Source organism: Sebastes fasciatus, chromosome 6 (assembly GCF_043250625.1).
Source record: "Sebastes fasciatus isolate fSebFas1 chromosome 6, fSebFas1.pri, whole genome shotgun sequence".
Taxonomy (NCBI): Eukaryota; Metazoa; Chordata; class Actinopteri; order Perciformes; family Sebastidae; genus Sebastes; species Sebastes fasciatus.
Window position 1 is genome coordinate 29605636 of NC_133800.1, and position 20556 is coordinate 29626191.

Here is a 20556-nt window from a genome sequence, read left to right on the forward strand (position 1 = left end):
CACGTAGCTGCAGGCTGCCGCTGCCAAAGAGTGTGTATCAGCGTCAAGATGAGACACCGCGAGTGAACGTTGTTTTTTTTTGTAATACGAATTGTACAATTATTTAATAGTATTTCGCTGCTTAAATGAACAGTGTGTAGCATTTACGGAGGAAGAAATGAAATAAAATATTAATACGTATGTTTTCTTTAGTGTATAAACTTGAAAATAAAGAATCGTTGTGTTTTTTTTACCTTAGAATGAGACGTTTATATAACTACACACACGAAGCGAATCATCTGCTCTAGTTCGGGCTATTCGCGTTTTCGCGTCGGCCACCGTACCGTCTGGATCCGCACAGATTATAGTCTAAATTTATAGTTTATAAATCTAATGTAGTGAGGGCCAAAGAGCAAATGTACGATGGCGTATTAGGGCCACATTGAGGGAAAAAACATCTCAGATTTACAGAATAAAGTCAGAATATTACGGGAAAAAAAGTCGTAATATTGCGAGATTAAAGTATTTTTTTCTCTTAAAGTTAAGACTTTATTCTCGTAATATTACAACTTTTTTCTCATAAAATTACGACTTTATTCTCGTAATTTTACAACTTTTTTCTCGTAAAATTATGACTTTTTTTCTCGTAAAATTACGACTTTGTTCATGTAATATTACGACTGTTTTTCTCGTAAAATTACAACTTTATTCTTGTAATATTACGACTTTTTTTCGTAAAATTACAACTTTGTTTCTGTAATATTACAACTTTTTTTCTCATAAAATTACGACTTTATTCTTGTAATATTACGACTTTTTTCTCGTAAAATTACAACTCTGTTACTGTAATATTACGACTTTGTTTCTCGAAAAATTACGATTTTTTTCTCATAATATTACGACTTTTTTTCTCGTAAAATTACGACTTTATTCTCGTAATATTACGACTCTATCCTTGAAATCTCAGATTTTTTTTTCTTCAATGTGGCCCTAATACTCCGTCGTTATCAATATAGCAACATATTGTCATGCGTGTTTCATTATCATATTTTAAGTAAGTCCAAAATGGCGGCAGCGGCTGTTGTCAAAAAAAGACCGGAGTTTCGCCTATTTGCTTCTCTCTAACTCTTTGACGTTACTCAGGTAGGCAAGATCATGACGTCACAACCCCTCCCCTTCATGACCCAGAGGACACCTCTAGTCCTCACATCACATCAGACCGTGTCGGACACAGGTGTGAAGAGACTGTCTGTGGTCATATGATGACTGAAGAAGAGGGCTACTTCTCCTCTGTCGTTGTGTCAACATCAGTTTGGCTAAATGTAGCGAAGGTCGACACCTGTCCTGAATAGGTGAGAGAACACCTGAGCTGTAATAATCTTTATTTGTGTCACATACTTTTACTTATTTTTTTACTGTTGGCATAAATGCATTTGAAAGTAGTCTAGCTTAGATATGTTTAGCAATTTGTAATGGCGTTTTTGTTTGAGTTTTATTGTGTGTGCTCGCAGGTAAGTCTGCAGGTAGGTCTGCAGGGGGGTAGACACTGCATGAACACATTAGGCTTACTACCCCCTTGAGTAATTTAGCCTATAATAATGCTCAGTTTATGTTAAAAGGGGTGTAAAGTCGTATTGTAACCACATTCTCTGTGGCCATATGATGAAAAATTGGATTATAGTGTAATGTTTTATTATTTTGTCCACCATAACAAGAACAAAATTAATAGAAACCTATTTGTTTAATTATTAAAGGAAATTATTATAGGCATCAGTTGCTTTTCTGCTGATCATTTAATCGAATATGATACTGTTATAAAATTTCATAATCTCTGTGGTATGTTGTGTACTCGCCCAATTGCAGTAACATATTAAATGGTATACAGCAGGGAATAATACTACTAACATAATGGTACAGAATTTCAGCATGTCTTATAATAAACAGGATATTTATTTTTCTGTTTTGGTGTAAATCATAATAATGTAGGATTTGCAGCTTGTTTTCTAAGAGATTGTATTATATTGACTCACTCACTACAAATGAAAGATAATGATTTCTCTTACAGTATTACATTTAAAGTTTATTCAGCTCTAGCCGTTTAGATATGTCTAGTTCATTATGAGAATGGCTGTGAGGTATAGGTTTCAACGAGAATAAAAAATGTCATCAGCAAATAACATTTTAAATAATATTATAGTACATATGAAAATCCCAGACGCTGCTTACGCTGAGTGTAAAGCTGATTATTTAGCTTTGGGTATTATTTTTAACATCTAGTTCTGCTTGTCTTCCGTCAGAATTGAAACATAATCCTCATCCAGATCCCGCCTTGCTCAAGCGATCCTGTTAAAACTTGTCTGTGCATGAAACTGAGCTTGTTGTCACTAAAAAAATAATCTGTGAAAAAGTGTATCCTCCTTTGTGGCATCCTGTAAATTACAGGCTGGAGGAAACATTCCCACACCACTTCAGATGATTAATTGCATAAAGCATTTTAAACCACGTGTGATGAAGTATTTATCCCCTGGGAATGAACATTTATGACTGAATTATATTCAGTCATAAATCTTCATTAGCGTTTGATGAAGTATTTATCCCTGAACTGAAGATTCAAGATTTGTTTTTACAGATTTTACACAAGAGCCTAATCCTTTTCACAGTTTCTTTTTGAAACCAGCCTCACCTTTGATCTGTCTTTGTTAACTTATAACTCTTTTTGGGTAATGTTGCACTGTTCCCTTCTTAAACAAAAAGGTGTTGCTGTCAAATTATAACTTTCATGTTAATTCTCACACTTTTTTTTTTATAATATATGATGTCTCATCAGCCCGTATGTGTGGGCTACAACATGTACAAACAATCATTGGTTATGCTTGTTATTTTCCCTTCATATCTCCTTGTTTTATGTCAAAACAAGACACGCAGCCAAGCCACGGGTTTCTCTCACCTTGTTAACCACAAGCTAGTGATGTCACTTCCTTTTTCAGGGCACACGGTGTGACAGTTTGTCCCAGGATGAGGAGAGATCTCTGGGTGGCACTGCTCTTGCTGCTGTCTGCAGCTGTAGAGTCTAACAGTAAGTTGACAGGCTTGAATCATGACTTGAATCATGACATTATCTATAGCTTATAACAACATGTTGTTTAAAGGGTCAGTTCACTAAAATACCCCCAAAAATTCACTTACCTCAAGTGATAGTTTTGGTTTTATTTGTTTAGGTTTGGAGATCTGCCTCTGAGATTTCTACAGTGCTCACAGCATTGAAAAATTATATTTACACCACCGCTCAAAGAAAATTATTTTATTTTCTTTGAGCATAGGAGCTGATACTAAAAAAAGAAATAAAATAATTTTAATAAATTTAACTGAAAACTGTTCACAGCATCTTCTGTAGACTATTCAGGTTATCGGGGAAATTAATTATGGAAAATCACTGAAATCTTAGATACACCTATTTCAAAACCTTGGCAAATACAACCAAAACCATCTATTTAGCATTACTATATACCGTTAAAGGGAAGTGAGAAGATATTTTATGTAATTTGGGTGAACCAGTTCTTTAACTTGTCATTTAAATCATGATCTATTTTTATTACATTAGTGCTAAATTTGGAAATTAGGAGCTGATGTTTGTTGGTCACATGTGTTGCCAGGCATGTCTCCACCAGGGAAACCAGTCCTGCTCGGCTGCAGGTCCCCTGAGAAGGAGACGTTCACCTGCTGGTGGGAGCCGGGCTCTGACGGAGGGCTGCCCACCACACATCACCTGTATTACGAGAGAGAAAGGTCAGTCCAATCACTAACTTTTGTTTCAATTTCATTTTCATTTTTTTTTTGCATTTTGCCTTTATCAACAGGTCACGGTAGAGATACAGGAAAGATGAGCGAGAGAGAGAGGGGAATGACGCACATCAAACAATCGAACCAGGGTTTCAATCACAGTATGTTGTATGTGTCTAAACCACCAGATGCCCCATTAAGATCTCAAGAGTTTATCACCCACACTGATAGCAAGTGAAAGCGAGTGGAAAAATACTGGCTCTCTTGTTCACACACTTGTGCTCAGTCATCTGAGCACAAATCTTTGTTGCTGTGCAAGTAAACCTGCAGACTTGAAACGCTTCACCTGTGTGACCCTCACTCGTCCTGGCCTGGGGGAAAACGCCAAAACTGAGTTGCCAAAGTTTAAGACTTTTCAAGGATCGGCAGCGTCAGTTGGGTTCGTCCACCACTTTGATCCAGTCTTGACAACTAGTGGATGGATTGCCATAAAGCTTTGTACAGACAGTCAAGGTCCCCAGAGGATGAATCCTAACTGTTCCTGATTACTGACGTTTACTCATACTTTGGTTTATGCCCAAATACCTGCAAAACTAATGACATTCCCATCTGCCTCAGCTCTAGCTTTTGTTTAGTCTTAATTATCAGCATGTTAGCAAGCTGATGTTAGCATTTATTTGTGTCTGAGTACAGCCTCACAGAGCCATAGCACAAAACATTTTATTTTTTTAATTCAATTTGGATGATTAGATGCTTCTGTATGGACACAATTTTTAAACACCTTAGGTTCAGAAAACCTCTCAGAAAATCTGATGATTACATTTGGGATCATTGGTGCCTTCAAATGAAACTTGTGAGCTTGTGTTTACATCATGGGAAGTTGTGTACACAATATGCTTGGCGTTTAAGTGGTTAAGTCGTGAGAACACCGCTGCTAAGCAACGGCAATATTAACGTTATTGTCGGCGTCTAGAGGCCACAGAGGCTGAGAATTTAGCAAGCCAGCAAGCAGGTAAAATAATGAAGTAAATGCAAAGGCATAATGACAGAGGAAAAACATGAGGCCGTTGGATATATCAGCATTTTCCTCAGACCTATTATAAAATTATGAAGAAAAACACTATATGACTAAAATCTAAATATATTCACTTATTATGCAACAAAAAATGAACTTCCATGACAACGTCAACAAACACGTCACAACTTATGAACTCTGAGCTTTCAAAAACGTTCAACATACGAGGTTGTGAATACGACAAAAGGGGGGCGTTCATATGGAGGGTTCTCGTGAACACGGTAAACACGACCCCATTTGAAGGCACCACATGTTGCAGTGGTCAGTGAGGAAACTATGTGGACATCACACACTGGACTCTTATCTGATTGTTAGTCAAGCCATGTACGTCTTTATTGAATGTCAACATGTATTTATTGCCCACAGCACAGTTTTACAATGCTGATGTCGTTTACATACAGAATGCCCTGAGCAGTGTCAGGAGGTCAGTACAGGTCTTGTTTTGTCCACGTACAGATTAGAGGGAACGCACGAGTGTCCGGACTATCGGTCGGCGGGGAGGAACTCCTGTTTCTTTGACAAGAACCACACCTCCATCTGGGTCGACTACTACCTGACAGTGGTGGCTTCCAACGCCCTGGGGAATGCCACGTCAGACCCCTTAAAGATGGACGTGATGGAAATCGGTAAGTTTTGTTACTGTCCCCCCCAAAAAAGAGGATTTAGACGAGCTGAATGAATCAAACCTCAGGAGAGAGATAGGGAGTTATAATTCCTGTCCATTTACACAGATGTGTCCCCTATTTGCACAAAAAAAAATCTAAGTAAAGATAAAGATATAAACAATACAATTGCACCTTTAAATGAAGGCAAGTAAGAAAACTAAAACGAAGAATAATAATAACTCAACAGTGTTGTTGTGTCACACTGGGAGTGATACACGTTGAACTATTGACAACCACTCAATCTGTGTATTCATTAGAGTAGAAGACAGCAGAAGTGTATCTGTATTGATCCAGCTAATGATTGGCACAGGGTTATTAGCCATGCAGGCTTCTTGAGCTCAGTAAGGAATGGAAAAGTACTCCGTGGCGGACACGAGGCACAAATGAAACCCTGAGCAGAATGAGGAGGAACTGGTTTGTACCCGGTGTAAAACTTGTGTACAGTCTCCGATCAAATTTCACAGCTTTTGTTTTGGTTATGTAAGCAGTTGTGCATGGGACCTCCATGCACTGTACTTACAATATACAGTATGTAAGGAGAGTCCTGTCCCATGTAAGAAAATAGTAACTCCACTGCAATAGGTTTTGACTAATCTAAACTTACTTTACTTATTTTCGCCTCTTGTAACCCTGTAAAGACACACAAGCCCCCATGGAAATGTTGGTCTGTTGTTCGTTCCAGACTGAAATATCCCAACAACTATTGAATGGATTGACATGAATTTGACATTCATGATCCCCAGATATGAATCATTATGACTTTAGTGACCCCCTGACCTTTCCTCTAGCAACACCGACAAGTCAGTTTTCACTTATCCACTGAAATATCTCAACAAATATTGGAATAATTGCTATTAAATTTGGTACACACATAATATTCCCTCAGGAGGAATTTAATCACTTCGGTGACCCCCTGACTTTTCTGCTGTTGCCAACATCAGGTCAACATTTTAATTTGGTTTATGACCAGATACCTGCAAAATTACTAAATTGACATTCCCATCGGCCTCAGCAATACTTTGTTTTTAGTGCTAATTAACGAATGTTAGCATGCTAATATGCTAAACAAAGATGTAGGTCTGTAACTAATTATTATTTTCGTTGTTGATTATTTTTGGTTAGTATTTTATTAGTTGTCTGGTCTATAAAATGTGAGAAAATGTTGATCAGTGTTTCCCAAAGCCGAAGACGACGTCCTCAAATATCTTGTTTTGTCCAAAGATATTCAGTTTACTGTCATAGAGGAGTAAAGAAACTAGAAAATATTCACATTTAAGAAGCTGGAATTAAAGAATTTTAACTGGTTTTTTTTCTTTATTAAAAATTATTCAAACTATTGATTGATTTTATCATTGCAGCTCTATAAAGACTGTGAACATGATCAAAATTATACCTGCATAACATCAGCATGTTAGCATTGCCATTGTGAGCATATTATGAGTCTTGTTCTGTCTCTGTGCTCGACAGTGAAGCCCAACGCTGCTGAAAATGTAACGCTGCTGGTGGAGGAGAGAGAGGACAGTCCATGTCTCCGTGTCCGATGGGAGCCTCCCTCTAACACGGACACCAAGTCCGGCTGGGTCACCATTAAATACGAACTAAGAGTCCGACAAGATAACAGCAACAAGTGGAAGGTGAGTTGTAAATGTTAAAAAAAACAACAACTGTGCAATCATTTGCTCATACACTGTATTTGCATCTACTGTTTGACACAAATGTGATTTTAATCTGGTACAAGGTCAAAGTGGTGATTCATATTTATTTTCCTCTAGGAGTACACGTCAGGTACACAAACTCATTTCAGCCTGTACAGCGTCAGTCCTGGGGTGGTGTACACGGTGCAGGTTCGCTGCAGACTAGACCACGGCTCCTGGGGCGAGTGGAGCAACACTACCTGTGTGAAAATCCCTAACTGTAAGTCTCAGATGCTGAAAACCTTGGGCTTTATGGTGAGGTACAGTAGCAACCGTTACAAGTATTAATTATCACTGAAAATGCTTATTTTTTTTAGATCTTCAGAATGAGATTCCATTTTGGATATTGGTTTCTATCCTCTCTGCAATTCCATGTATAACAGCAGTGTGCATCTTGGTCATGAAGAGGAAATCGTATGTATCTCCTGCTAAAAAGATTTAAATATAACTCTTTATATAAAGTCAAGATGATGAGGAGAATTTGACTGACTTTCTTTTGTTCCCCAGTGTGAAGCACTTTGTTCTGCCTCCTGTTCCTGGTCCAAAGATAAGAGGAGTTGATGCTCAACTTCTCAAGGTAACTCTGACTCTGCATTGTATTCCCAACACACGCAGAAAGTTGCTTTGGTGAGGTCATGATTTACTGCATTGAAGGATAACTTTGGTATTTTTTCAACCTGGAACTTATTTTCCCATGTTTTTGTGTTTAAGTGACTTATAGGTTGAAGAAAATTAATTATACGGACATCACCTAGGTGCGAAGTTATCAGAATAGCGTCAGTAAAGAAAAAGGTAACACCTGCACCCTATTCCATGCCACAATATTTGTATTGACTACGTTTCGATCCTGCTTGGATCTTCGTCAGGTCATAGTGTTTGAAAAAATGGAAGAATATGGATATTCAAGCAGGATCGAAACGTAGTCAACAAAAATATTGTGGCATGGAGTAGTGTGCAGACGTTTTTTTCTTAAGTGACAACAATTTGCGAAATTGGCCCAGTATTTAGGGAGAACGCTGCAGACGGCAGCCACTAAACAGGCTGTAATGTTATCATTTGGGGCAACCTGGCACCGTCAGTTTACGTTCACTAAAAGTGCTTGTTTTTGCCACTGACAACATTATGGAAAGGACCCTACAGAGACATTTTCTTACCTTTCACTTGATCCGGTCTGTTTATTATTGTCTGTCTCGCTCAGAGAAGCCTCGCTCTTAAATCTTGCGTCGCATCCACATTGTGGAAATCAGCTAAATATTCAGCCATGACATTGAAGATCTTTTAGATAACACTAAGCTACACTTTCTATTATCTAACACAACAAACTCTGACAACACCGGCACTCCTTCCTCCAACTCTCACTCATGTTTCCACTGTCTTGTCTTCCGGCAACAAATCACATGACACAAAGACAAACGGAAAGCAAAAGGTAAGAAAAACGTTTTATTTCTCTGTAGGGTCTTTTCCATAATGTTGTCAGACACTTATAATAACAATCTGAGCCTGTCAGTGTCAAAAACAAGGGACACTTTTAGTGGACGTAAACTGACGGTTGCTCTTAATGATTAAATTACAGCTTGTTTAGCGGCTGGCGGCTGCAACGTTTTCCTTCAATCCTGGACCAATTTCAAAAAGTGTTGTCTCTATTAGTCACTTAGACACAAAAACATGGGAAAATAGGGTCCAGGTTGAAAAATACCGAAGTTATCCTTTAACTCTAACTAACTTCCAGAGCGGGGGATCTGAAGACGTCGACAGTGCCCTGATCATCAACCAGAGCTTTCCTCCTGTTATGGCCTGGAAGGACCAGATGGAGGAGTACCTAATCGTGACTGAAAATTTCGATCCCTCCAATTCTCAAAAAAGGAAGAAAAGCCTGATTATTCCCAATGGCTTCCACTTAGAATCGGAAATCCATTATAAGGAGTCAACTCTCTGCCAAAATGACTGGGAAAAGGCTGAGGGAAGAAAGAATGAAATAGAAAACCCCACCAAACCCTTCACAAACAGCGGTTATGTGGATATTCAGAGACACGTGGAAAACATACAGGGGGTGGGTGTGAAACAGGAGGACTACAGCAGAGTGAAAGACGGGAACGGTGACAATATTCTCATCCTCAACACAGAGAACGTCCCATTTAAGAGCTGTGGAGAACAAGAGAACATACCAGAGGACTACAGCAGGGTGAAAGAGGTGGACAGTGACAACACGGTCTTCCTGCAGAAACAAAATGTTGACACATCCTGTAGAGAGAAGGGAAACCACTACACAGACTGTGCCCTTCAGAAGCCAAGAAAACCTCACGTGTGCACTGAGCTCATCGACAGTGGATATGTAGATACCGTCCCTGCGCCACATTTAATGTAGAGTTTTGTTTTATGTGTCCAGATACAAATGACTGATTTGTTATTATTATTTATTTGGTGATCCCGACCTTTTCCTTCATCATACCTAATAGTGCTTCCAAGATATACAAACTCTTGCTGATTTTCAGTCCTATTTGCCGTGCGAAGTTGCTGAGACGGGATGTTTTTTTCCAGTTCCAAGTCGTCTGCAAAGTCGAGATCTTCAAGTGTAGAAAAGAGCAACAACATGATGCCTTTGGGTTGGTCTTCAGTTGTTCTTCGCATCACCCAGTCTATGACCATGTTGAGCGCCACCAACCATACTTGCCAACCCTCCCGATTTCTCCGGGAGACTCCCATTTTTCATTGCCCTCTTGGTTTCCTCCCGGGGTCACACTTCTCCTGTATTCCTTCCGATTTATGACACATTTTCACACCTTTTTTTCCGTTATCTCAACCTGTTTCTGCTTTACAGATGTATAAGCCCTACTGTTTCCACCCGGACGACTATAGAGCTACACCAAATGTCGTTTCCCGATGGAAGAGATGCTCGGGACACAGCATGCAGCGCCTAAAGTCGGGCTTTGCTCGACGCAGTGAAAAGCTGTAGTGGCGTGGCGCTTGCCATTAGACGTAATGGGTTTCAGAGCACAGTGGTGCTGTGGTTGTGTTTTGTCTGAAAGGACCTTCAGAGAGTACCAAGAGAAAGAAATACTCAAAATGAATGAATTAATACAAACTGATGAATATTACTTTATGCCAGATATTTACACAAATTCACTGCAGAGGGGAAAATTGAGTTTTAATTCCTGAGAATTAAAAGTAAAGTAATTAGGCCTATTTAACATTAAAATGCTGTTGCAGTGTATTATTTTGTTATATTCATTCTTTAAAAGTTACCAGAAGGCAGGACACAAAGTCTCTGAAACTCTAATTTTTCTGGTTTATCTGGGATGTGTACAAAAGAAAGAGACTTCTCCGTCCTGCTTCTCTCAGTCATCACACCAACACCACAACAGAACTTTTAAATGAGGTGACATATTGTCCTGTAAGCAAAAAGCGTATCTGGTCATACTTGCTCATAAAATTGTGCTTTCATGTGATCCAGTTAAACTGAAGATTTATCTGGAAGAAAATAAACAGACTGCACATAAACATGATAGTCTGATCAACTAAACAGTTTATTTATTCTGCAAGATTATTAAAATGAAACTGATTTTAAAAGGATTGTTCCTATAACTCATTTGACATATTGAGTTTCATTCCAAAATGTTACACAGGATATATCCTTTTTGAAAATCTTCTTAATTTTCTTAATTGATTTAAAAAATGTATTTAAGTAAGGACTTTGAAATTGCTAATAAATTATGTTTATCATTTTGGAATGAAACAGTTCACATGTAATCTACAGAGGCGACTTTATATCACATTATACAAGGGATTAAAAAAAGAAATCATTTTGTAGCTGATGGATTTAAGAGATTTCAAATGTGTTCACACAGGTGGCATCTAATCAATTAGTATCTTTGTTTTATATCAACAAAGATGGCAGACAAAATATTTTAAAATGTTGTTGCACATTTGAAGCACTGTGTGGTGTTGAATGGCACTTTGCATAGTGCAGTTCTAAACCTTAATTTAACAGGCTTGATGGGTAAACATGCATTTTTGGAAGATGTTTCTTTTCTTTTTCCCAAATAAACCCCAAATGTTTGAGTAATTTGACAGTTTCAGATAAAACTAAAATATTTTCCAAGATTCTTTATTCAGGTCAGTTATTTACTGTAATATCTATTGACAAATAATCATTTAAAATGTATTACAAAAATATTCAATTCTTTTTTATTTCCTTTTTTCTTTACGTTAATCTGACCACATCCCAGATGGTTTGATCTTTCGTCTGTGATACTCGGTCCACTTCTCTTCCTCTCGTTTATTAATGATCCACACTCACTTAAAGTAAACACTGCATTTGTCCTCTTCATGCAAATGACACTGGACATTGACATTTTGCTTGACAAAGAATTAATTAATTCAACTCAAAATTGTCCTCTGATTTTAATTTCCTATTTTACATGCAACAACGTAACCATTTGACTATTAATGCATAAAAAATATTGTTTGTATCTCCATTCTGCAAGGAAATTTGTCTATAACTCCCTCTTACATTCAGAGTTTATATTCAAGGATTTATAAAAGAACAAAATCAGAAAATATATCTTAACATCAGGTTCTTTCTTACTTTGTTTCAAATCTTCATTCCTATAGTTTCACAGTTTGGTCTCACTACCTCAGAACTTATTGAACCATTTCATAGTAGAGCATTTAAAGGAACTGTTTGACGTTTTGGGGAAATACACTTATTCACTTTCCAATGGAGAATTAGATGAGAAAATGTATACTTATATCACATTTCTTTATGATAAACATAAGAATATAGCCAGTCTAAAGCACTATAGCACAAAGACTGGGAAACAGGGAGAAACCGCTAGCCTGGCGTAGTCTGAAGGTAACATGATCCGCCTAATGCTAGTTATATCTCATTTGTTTGATCTGTACCAAAACCAAAGAGTGAAAAACGACAATTCAACATTTTACGGGGAGCATTTTTCTTGGAACTATTTCTTGGCCGCAAACAGTAATTTGTATCATCTTCTCATCTTAACTCTCCACCAGAAAGCGAATGAGCCAATTTCCCAAAAATGTCAATCTTTTGCTGCAAGATTCATGTGAAATTGAAGACTGTGTAGAGACTTTTTGACTCATCATAGCAGGAAATGATTAATGCTGTTTGTTACACCCGTGCTTCTCCTGTTGTAACATGTCAAAACGTCTTGTCAACTTCCCAACAACCATCTTCCTCCTTCTCCATGTAGAATTGTACCAAGACATAATTCAGCATGTTATCAGTTGCACGTTGCATGAACCCAAACCCATTACAACAAACATTCACTAAGACATCTGACATTACATCACCTTTCCACAACTGAAATGTTTATATGAGCAATTTCTCAAGTCGTCAGAGGTCACAATCATACGTCTTCTCTCCTTTACAATCTCAGTCCTCTGACTGTTGATTAATTTGCCCATTTCAAATGTTGTCATTTATTGCTTTTTTTAAAATACATGATTGACACCTAGCACTTTAGATTACTGGAATAAGTCCTGTTTTATCATTATGCTATTTTATAGTTTCTTATTCGTCACTATGTGGGTCAACAGCAGGTGATGTTTCATAACATTATTTTACTCTTCTTCCTATTAAAAGAAAATCAAATGCTACCATTTACACCTAATCACAGGTAGTACTACATACAATGTGTAGTACTTTGGTAGTGCCAAACAAATAAAACAAACAAGCTTTACTATGAAGTGCAATCGGGATAAAAAAAACAAAAAACATTAAAAACAGGATTTAATTTCTTATGCAAAGGAAGAGCTCTAAACTCAACACTAGATGTGTCACGGGGGTTTAAGTGGGCTCAAGTAAGGTTTTTGAAATGATGTTTAGAAATAATTCAGAAGTCTATCGCCCTTTGTAAACCTGTGAAAAAGCAGTTTGTGAATGTGTAGGATTTGTAGTAAAAATGTTGAGAATGTGTAAATAAACTTGATCAACAGTAAGGTTACACAAATAAAGTGGTTTAGTGAAAATCAAGTGCAGATTCAAAGAAAAAAACGTGTGAAACTCAAACTCAAACTTCCCACATTGTGTGTGTGACACTAAAGCTACAAATCCGTGTACATACCAATTCTCCAACAATGCAATCCACAAACGAAATCTAAAACTTAAATAGTATTATTTTTAAAGTCGCAGTATAATTGACGTCTGGCGGCACAAGTACTGAAACATTTCTTGTCCGTATAAATTGGTTTAATATTTTGTTTTCTTGTATATAAACAGCAAAAGGCCTTGCATTAACAGCCAGAAGCTGGGTGTTTGTGCTTTGAGTTTCTCACATTTTTTTTTCTACAATCACTACAAATCTTATCTACATTCACAAACTTGAGTTTTTTTTCCCCCCACAGTTTTACAAAGGGCGATACAAGCTTAAAATCGTATTGGCCCGTATTTGAGCCCATATAAGACACTGACCATGTAATTGCAACGCACGCATTTAAAGTTCGGCTGGGGACTTTGTTGCATGTCATCCACCTTCTCTCTGTTTTCATTTCCTGACATCTCTCTATTGTCCCTTTCAAATAAAAAGGCCAAAATACCAAACAAAATGCACCGTAATGGCTCCGGGGTGGAAGTCACCACTGATCATTTCTTAGTACTGTTGATATTCTAAACACATCCGGTACATAAACCCCTACACATCCTCTAGTCGTGTTCACAGACAACATGGTTGAAAGTTCATATTGTGGGATTTCTTAAGTGAGTGGTTTGGTCCTAATAAGTCAGTGATGAAACCTCTCCAGGTCATAACCCACACACACTCTTAAAATACACAGCTTTGTCCAATTATCCTTAAACTCAAACACAAAAAAAAGAAGTAATTCATAATTCATTGTAAACTTTAGCAACGTGATTAATTTCCTGACAAAATCCTCAGGTTGAGAATCACTTCAGCAGAGCAGCTTGTGTTATCTGCATGTTGGATTAAGTCCATCCTGGTTTCTTCTAAGCTGGTGATCCACACGAGTGGGTTAATTTTTTTTTGTTTAGGCACGGAGGGGTTCGCCACTGTCAACTCTTCTCATCTTCATCAGTGTTTTCAGTACATACACTGTCCAAGCGCATGGAGCTCAGCTGCTCCTCAAAGTTCAGAAATTTGTGGTTGCAATCCTTCTCCAACATTTTCTTCCAGATTTTTACTGGAAGAAGAAATACAAAAAAGAGAATTACTTGACTTTTAAAAGGTGAAATCTGTTATTGTATTCTCTAACTGCATCTCTCCTGAAGTGGATTTAGTTGGTCAAGTCACAAAGTTACACCTTTCACTTAGTTTTACCTCATCACACTGATTCTTATCAAGAGCAGGTACCACTAATATTTTGTCAGGACAGTAACTTACTGTACTCTGGTTCCTCTGGCTGTGTGGCGTCAGGACCGGACTCAGCCTCCTCTGCCAGGCTGCTGATCTGCAGCTCTTCCTCAGCGTTCGCTGCCTCCTCTGCCTCTGCCTCTGCCTCTGCCTCTGCCTCGCCTGTCTGTTCCAGGCTCAACACCATCTCCTCGTAGGCTCTCCTGGCCTCAGACGACAACTCGATCATCTTATGGTAGAAGTCCTGCGGGTAAGAAAGACAAAGTTCACCAGCTTGTTTGAAATATTTTTATTGACATGCTTAATGAAATAACACTAGAGCTCATGTCAAGTGATAAGTTTGTTGCTGAACATAAACCTGACCTGTGCACCGTCATAGTTGAAGATGCCCACCAGGCTGACAGGCACCGCCTTATTGACGCAGCGACCCAGAGCTTTCCTGGAGAGGGCGAACACGAACGGCACCCCCTGCTCACGACAGGTGTCGATGATGGTGTAAAGAGCCTCATCCAGGCCTCCTGCGAAAGGGGACATGTTTCTATGAATGTGAGTATCACAGTTTTAAGAACTCTGTGCTTTTACCTGCTGCACATCTGTGCCTTGAAAAATAAAAAAATAAAAGCTGGTCCTGTTTTGAGAAAAGACAAAGTCTGACCTGCATTATGGACTGCACAAACATTTCTCATTCAGAAACTAGATTCTCAACCTCTTCTGTGATGGATTCATCTCTGTATGACAAGATGACGATTGGGCTTCTGAACATATGCATAAAATTATAAGCCTAGAAAAAGCTCCTTCACGTGATTTTTAAGAAGAAAACCTTCACTAAAACCAAAGTTTGTCCACAGAACAAGGACAAAACTGAGTAAATGAGCTACGGATTTTCCTTTTAAATAAATATCCTTATGTCACACACAGTGAAGCTCTCACAAGAACCAAGTACCTTTGGACTGGATGCGTTCACAGTTGGGCGAGATGACGACACACTTGACCTTCCTGAGTTTGAGGTGCTTCAGGACCTCTCTGAGCCCCATCACAATGCGCCTCTTCATGCGAGCCTTCATGGGGTCCTTCTGGTACAGGCGGTCCTGGAAACGAACCAGCGTCTTCAGCAGATCTGTCACACACTCGTCCACGTCTTTGCTCAGCATCTGGCTGCAATAGCTGACACGTACGACGACATATACATTTCCAATCAACAAAAATGTGATAAAAACAGCGATTACATTCTGTGAAATTAAATGTTTTCTTATTTCTGGACAACCAACAAAGATTACAACTTCTGTGACTGGGTATACAGTTTACACTCTTACTCTCTGAACTTTCTGCTGTGGATTTTGGGTCGACTGGGTGGGCAGGGCACAGGTGAGATGGTTTGCTGCTCCACAATCTCGTCTTTCTCTGCCTCCTCATCGCCCTCTATCACCATCTGGTTTGTACCGTTAAACTCTAACTGATCATCGAGTTCTTCTACAGGACTCCCAACCTCATCTGAGGCTACAGAAGCACCACATACAGATCAAATATTAGCTATAATCAAAGATTTCCTTTATATTAATCTATTGATTCACATGCTTGATCTGACCTGTAGCATTTGTGTCACACTTCTCCTCTTCTTCTTCTTCTTCTTCTTCTTCTTCTTCTACTTCTTCTGCTGCAGCATCATCATCATCAGCAGCAGCAGGTTTGAACTCGTCTTCAGGCAGCAGCCCTCTCTCCTCCAGCAAACGTCTTTGTTTCCTCTCCTCCCTTTCTTTCAAAATGACCTGAGGATCAGACAGAAATAAACTAACAAAGGCTGCACGGTTGAAATACATTCTTACAAAATGTAATACATCTGTGTTTGTTCTAGACTTGCCTTCTTGAGAGGAGTGGGTTTCTTGGCTTTGGGCACCTCTCTCTGCTTGCCTTTCTTCACCAAAGGGCTGGTGGAGTCCAGGGGATTGTGAGCAATTTTATCCTGCTGCCAGGGCGGCTTCTTCTGGGCTAATGGTTGCTTGTGGACAACGGGTAGTCCGCCACCAACTACAAAGAAATTGTTTAAAAAGAGACTTATTCTGGGGTAGTTTTTCATACCCTGCACCAACAGATCAAGATTAATAAGCATAGTCCCTCAAATGCAACTGTAATCAACCAAAATATACCTTAAAATAATCTTCATCAAAGAAAGGGAGAGAAATTAGGAAGCCAATATATTAAAGGCCAAGATGCCGACCGCAACCCACCTGAGAGAATGACTGGTTTGGCGTCCTGCTTGGCTTTTTGAGATTGCTTCTTCTCCAGGGCGGCCAACATGTTTCCGATGTCAAGCTGAACAGGAACTTTGCTTTTCTTCCCAGACACCTTTTCAGCTTTCTAAAAAAAAATAATCAGGAGACCAAGAATCAGTCTCTACTGTTATCTCCAGGATGATATCAAAAGACACAATGTGAATGAACGAGAAAAATACAAACCTGTCCTTTCTTCGCCGTCTCTGTGGGCAGAGTTTTTGCTGCAGGTGATTTTTCCTTTGTTTGGTCGGCAGGATGATGCTGAACACCTTCTCTTTGGTTTTCCTGAAAACAAAAGGCAACATAGGTTTTGCAAGTTAGATCATTTTAATGACACTTTCCTGACCCCCCATGTTGAAATGTGTATTTTCCACCTATGTAATGTGCATTTTAGTAAAAAGAAAAAAACACATTATTATATGAAAACATCTGGGAGGAGAAATGACTGATAATATGTACCTCATTGCATAGTTTTGCTGCATAGCTGCTTGTTTTCAATCTACCAGTCACAGTCAGAGCAGGAGTCAAGCCTGGAAACTCATCTTCGTCCTGAGAAGACAACATGGCAACAAAAATCATCTTCCATTCAACACTTACAAAACAAATCAACACTTAGAAATGATGGGTTTTGCTTTTGAATTGAATGAAAATAAAAAGTTTTTATTAACCTCAAATTTTGGAGGCTCCTGATACATCGCTGGCTCTTCTGACTCAGCTTCTGCATCTTCCCAAGCACCTTTAGACTTCCTCTTTTTCTTACGTTTTTTCTTCCCCGGCGTGTCCTCTTCCTGCTGTGCGGCTGCTTCCTCCGTCTGAAGAGACGCAAAAATGAAAAACAAATCTTCAAGTTTAAGGAATTCAATGTTTATAAGACTTTAATACCCTGTCGAAGTGAAGCCATTATGCTGAAAGTCTAAATCAAACACATCATCTAACCTGCATGTTGTTTCTGCCGATTGTCTTCTCTTTAGGGACAGGTTTCTTTGGAGGCTGAGAGGCAACATTAGCCCAGGAGGTCACCATCGGCTGACCTGTTCACATGAATAAATAATCTGAAATATTACTGACACTGCTTTATCCTCATTGAAAGGCTGACCGCAGGGAATTTCACCTACCTGATGAAGCAGCAGAGGAATCTGGTTTAGCATTAGTGGCAATTTGTTGGGGTTCAGGTCGTGTTGGGGATCCTCTCCTGACAGACTATTCAATAGAAAATTACAGTAGCACCAAGAGTATAACTCTACGTTAATGAAGCATTCAATGCAAACTGTGCAATATCACGTATGATATTTCAGTGGGCTCACCCTCCAGGAAGATGCTGGTGTTTGCGTTTGACGGCTCGAGGATGGAGGAGGTGGACCCCAGCACTCTCTCTGAACCAGAGTAGGGCCTGCTTTGCCCAGCGAACCACCAGCTAACTCTGGGAAATCGGTCATCTTCACTTCAAATGGGGCCGAGTCTGTCTGTGCTGGTTTTGACTTCCCCGCAAAGTTAGGGGCTGATCTGGCACTTCTGAAACCTGTAGTGCAATTATAAGCAAAATATGATTACAAATGAGGAAAATTAGCTGCTAAATTATGTTCAGGAAAATGATGGGATCCATGTGCTGAGGTGCCGGGGTTCATTGAGGAAAAAGTTAATGCCATGTGTGATAACTACCTTTCTTCTGTGCATCCAGTGAGTTCTTGCCCATAACTCTTCCTTGAGCAGGAGAGCCGTTGTTGTCTTTTGATGTCTGTGGAGATGGATATAAATCACAACAATACATTTTAAGAAGAAAGTTTGTTTTATCTACTTATCTGGTGCTTAAAATTGAAATTAGGTTTTTATTTTAGAAACAAGTCTTGTTTTTCTCTTGGAGTCAGACGAAAACTGGTTGAAGCGACGTTCTTGCCTGTTCTTGACTATGGTGATCTGCTTTACATGAATGCATCAGTCCATTGTCTCCATATGTTGGACACTGTATATCATGGCGCTTTAAGGTTTGTTACAAACTGTAGAGCCCTCACTCATCACTGTATATTGTACTCCAAAGTAAATTGGCCTCCTCTGCTCTTTTAATCTCAATGGGTCTAACTTGGTTAAATAAAGGTTAAAAAAATGAAATCAACCTTTGCATTTGGATCCCATAAGGACCGTTCTCTCTGCGGGAAATCATCACTGGTCTCTCGAACACGACGGCTGCTGCTGTAGCCATGAAGACTCCTTGAAGAAGCATCTCCTCCTCTTCCTGCTGCTGGCACTCCACTTGATGGATTCTGCTTTGGGCTCAGACCTGAAGACCGGTTCCTTCACAAAAGTTCAGAAATCCAACACAAATAAGGGGTTTGACATCAGGCCATACGGTCAAGTGATTACTTTAATCAAGATTAAAACAACAAAAACCTGATTATCCTCCTAATGCAAACAGCACTTTACTATGGACATAAATGCACTTTTCTCTGCTGCTAAACACGACTGCAAATTGTATGAAATTGTGTCTGAAACGTTTACTTATTTTATTGTTATTTTTAGGTATGTTCATTTTAATACTTATTTATTCTATCCTTTTTAATGCACTGAAGGGAGCTGGGAGAAACAAAATTTAGTTTCCTTCTGTGTATGCAAATACTCAGTGAAATGACAATAAAGTGAATCTTGATCTCTTGATCTTACCCTGTTAAACTCTGCTCAGACACATAAGGATTTGGTAGCATCAGAGGAGGTGATGAGGCTGTGTGTGTCTCTGCAGGCTCCTTCCTCTGTCTCCTCTGTAGTTTAGACTGGACAGCAGCAGATGACAAGTTGCTCTCCTGAGGGAAAGTAAAGATAGTCTGTCTGTCACCAAACAGTCTGCTGAAATAAAAACGACCTTTGTACAAAAACTGGAGTACAAGTGAAGCCACGTATTGACACACAAAACAAGTTTATCCACGTTTTAGACTTCACTCAGACTGAAATGTGTTACTCTTAACTTTAACTTCTAGCACAGTTAATGATTAAACTACTTGTTAGCTCACGAAGCTAGCTCACATTACACAGTCATAGTGTGTCAAAATGAATGTTTATGAATTATTAGTGTGGTAAAAACCATCTGTTAACTTCTATCTTCTAAGTATCATCAACAGAAAGTTAGCAGCTAGCTTCACTACTAGCCTGCGTTAGCATTAGTGGCTATCTAGCGAGCTAAAAACAACAGTTACTGTTCTTTAACTACCTTTTCCATATTCAGGTTTTACTATTATGTGCAGTCACATCTCCGCATGTGAACCGGATCTTCCGTGTGTTGTCAAACACTGCTGCTACATGTGTCTTCCTGCCGCAACAGTGTGTTTGTCTCTCAGAGCTAAAGCAACCTGTTAGATAGGCAGCAGGAGCTAAGCTAACTAGCTGCTAGCTGCTAGCTGAGCCTGATTGTAACAGGTGATGTTTACATTGTGATGAGAGGTTACAGCGACCTCTTCTGGCTCAGTGACGTAACAACAAGTCAACTTTACAAACACCACCAGCTAGATGTATACATGCTTTTCTCTTTTAAACCTCCCAAAAGCATTACAGGGACCATGTAATGTTTGGGAACCTTTCTGAGTCATGAAATACAAACTGTTTATTAGATGTTGAGTCTGTTAGGTCAGTGGTAATGTGTCTGTTGGTCAGTGGTAATGTGTCTGTTAGGTCAGTGGTAATGTGTCTGTTGGTCAGTGGTAATGTGTCTGTTGGTCAGTGGTAATGTGTCTGTTGGTCAGTGGTAATGTGTCTGTTGGTCAGTGGTAATGTGTC

At 39.0% G+C, this 20556-nt stretch overlaps 2 protein-coding genes across 5 annotated transcripts; one reads left to right on the top strand and one right to left on the bottom strand.

Moving 5' to 3' along the window:
- The first annotated feature begins 964 nt into the window (after positions 1-964).
- Positions 965-10095, top strand: prlrb (prolactin receptor b). Of its 4 annotated transcripts, none has more exons than XM_074639118.1 (9): positions 965-1331; positions 2946-3055; positions 3633-3765; positions 5291-5460; positions 6967-7133; positions 7272-7413; positions 7511-7607; positions 7701-7770; positions 8923-10093. In XM_074639118.1, exons 2-9 carry the CDS (start codon positions 2995-2997, stop codon positions 9556-9558), a joined length of 1476 nt encoding a protein of 491 aa, XP_074495219.1. In that variant the 5' UTR covers positions 965-1331; positions 2946-2994; the 3' UTR covers positions 9559-10093. The 4 variants fall into 4 exon arrangements, with proteins under 4 accessions (XP_074495219.1, XP_074495220.1, XP_074495218.1 ...); XM_074639117.1 differs by having other exon boundaries at positions 967-1331; positions 2967-3055; positions 8923-10092; XM_074639119.1 differs by lacking the exon at positions 2946-3055.
- A 1320-nt stretch (positions 10096-11415) lies between these two features.
- Positions 11416-20196, bottom strand: LOC141769736 (selenocysteine insertion sequence-binding protein 2-like). The gene is made up of 18 exons (XM_074639116.1): positions 19994-20196; positions 19453-19589; positions 18909-19086; positions 18457-18532; positions 18102-18316; positions 17913-17997; positions 17734-17828; positions 17466-17609; positions 17257-17346; positions 16981-17082; positions 16753-16882; positions 16386-16552; positions 16113-16293; positions 15841-16024; positions 15471-15691; positions 14891-15045; positions 14558-14771; positions 11416-14357 (listed from the first exon to the last, which is right to left on the bottom strand). Exons 1-18 carry the CDS (start codon positions 20000-20002, stop codon positions 14230-14232), a joined length of 2511 nt encoding a protein of 836 aa, XP_074495217.1. The 5' UTR covers positions 20003-20196; the 3' UTR covers positions 11416-14229.
- Between the last annotated feature and the right edge of the window lie 360 nt (positions 20197-20556).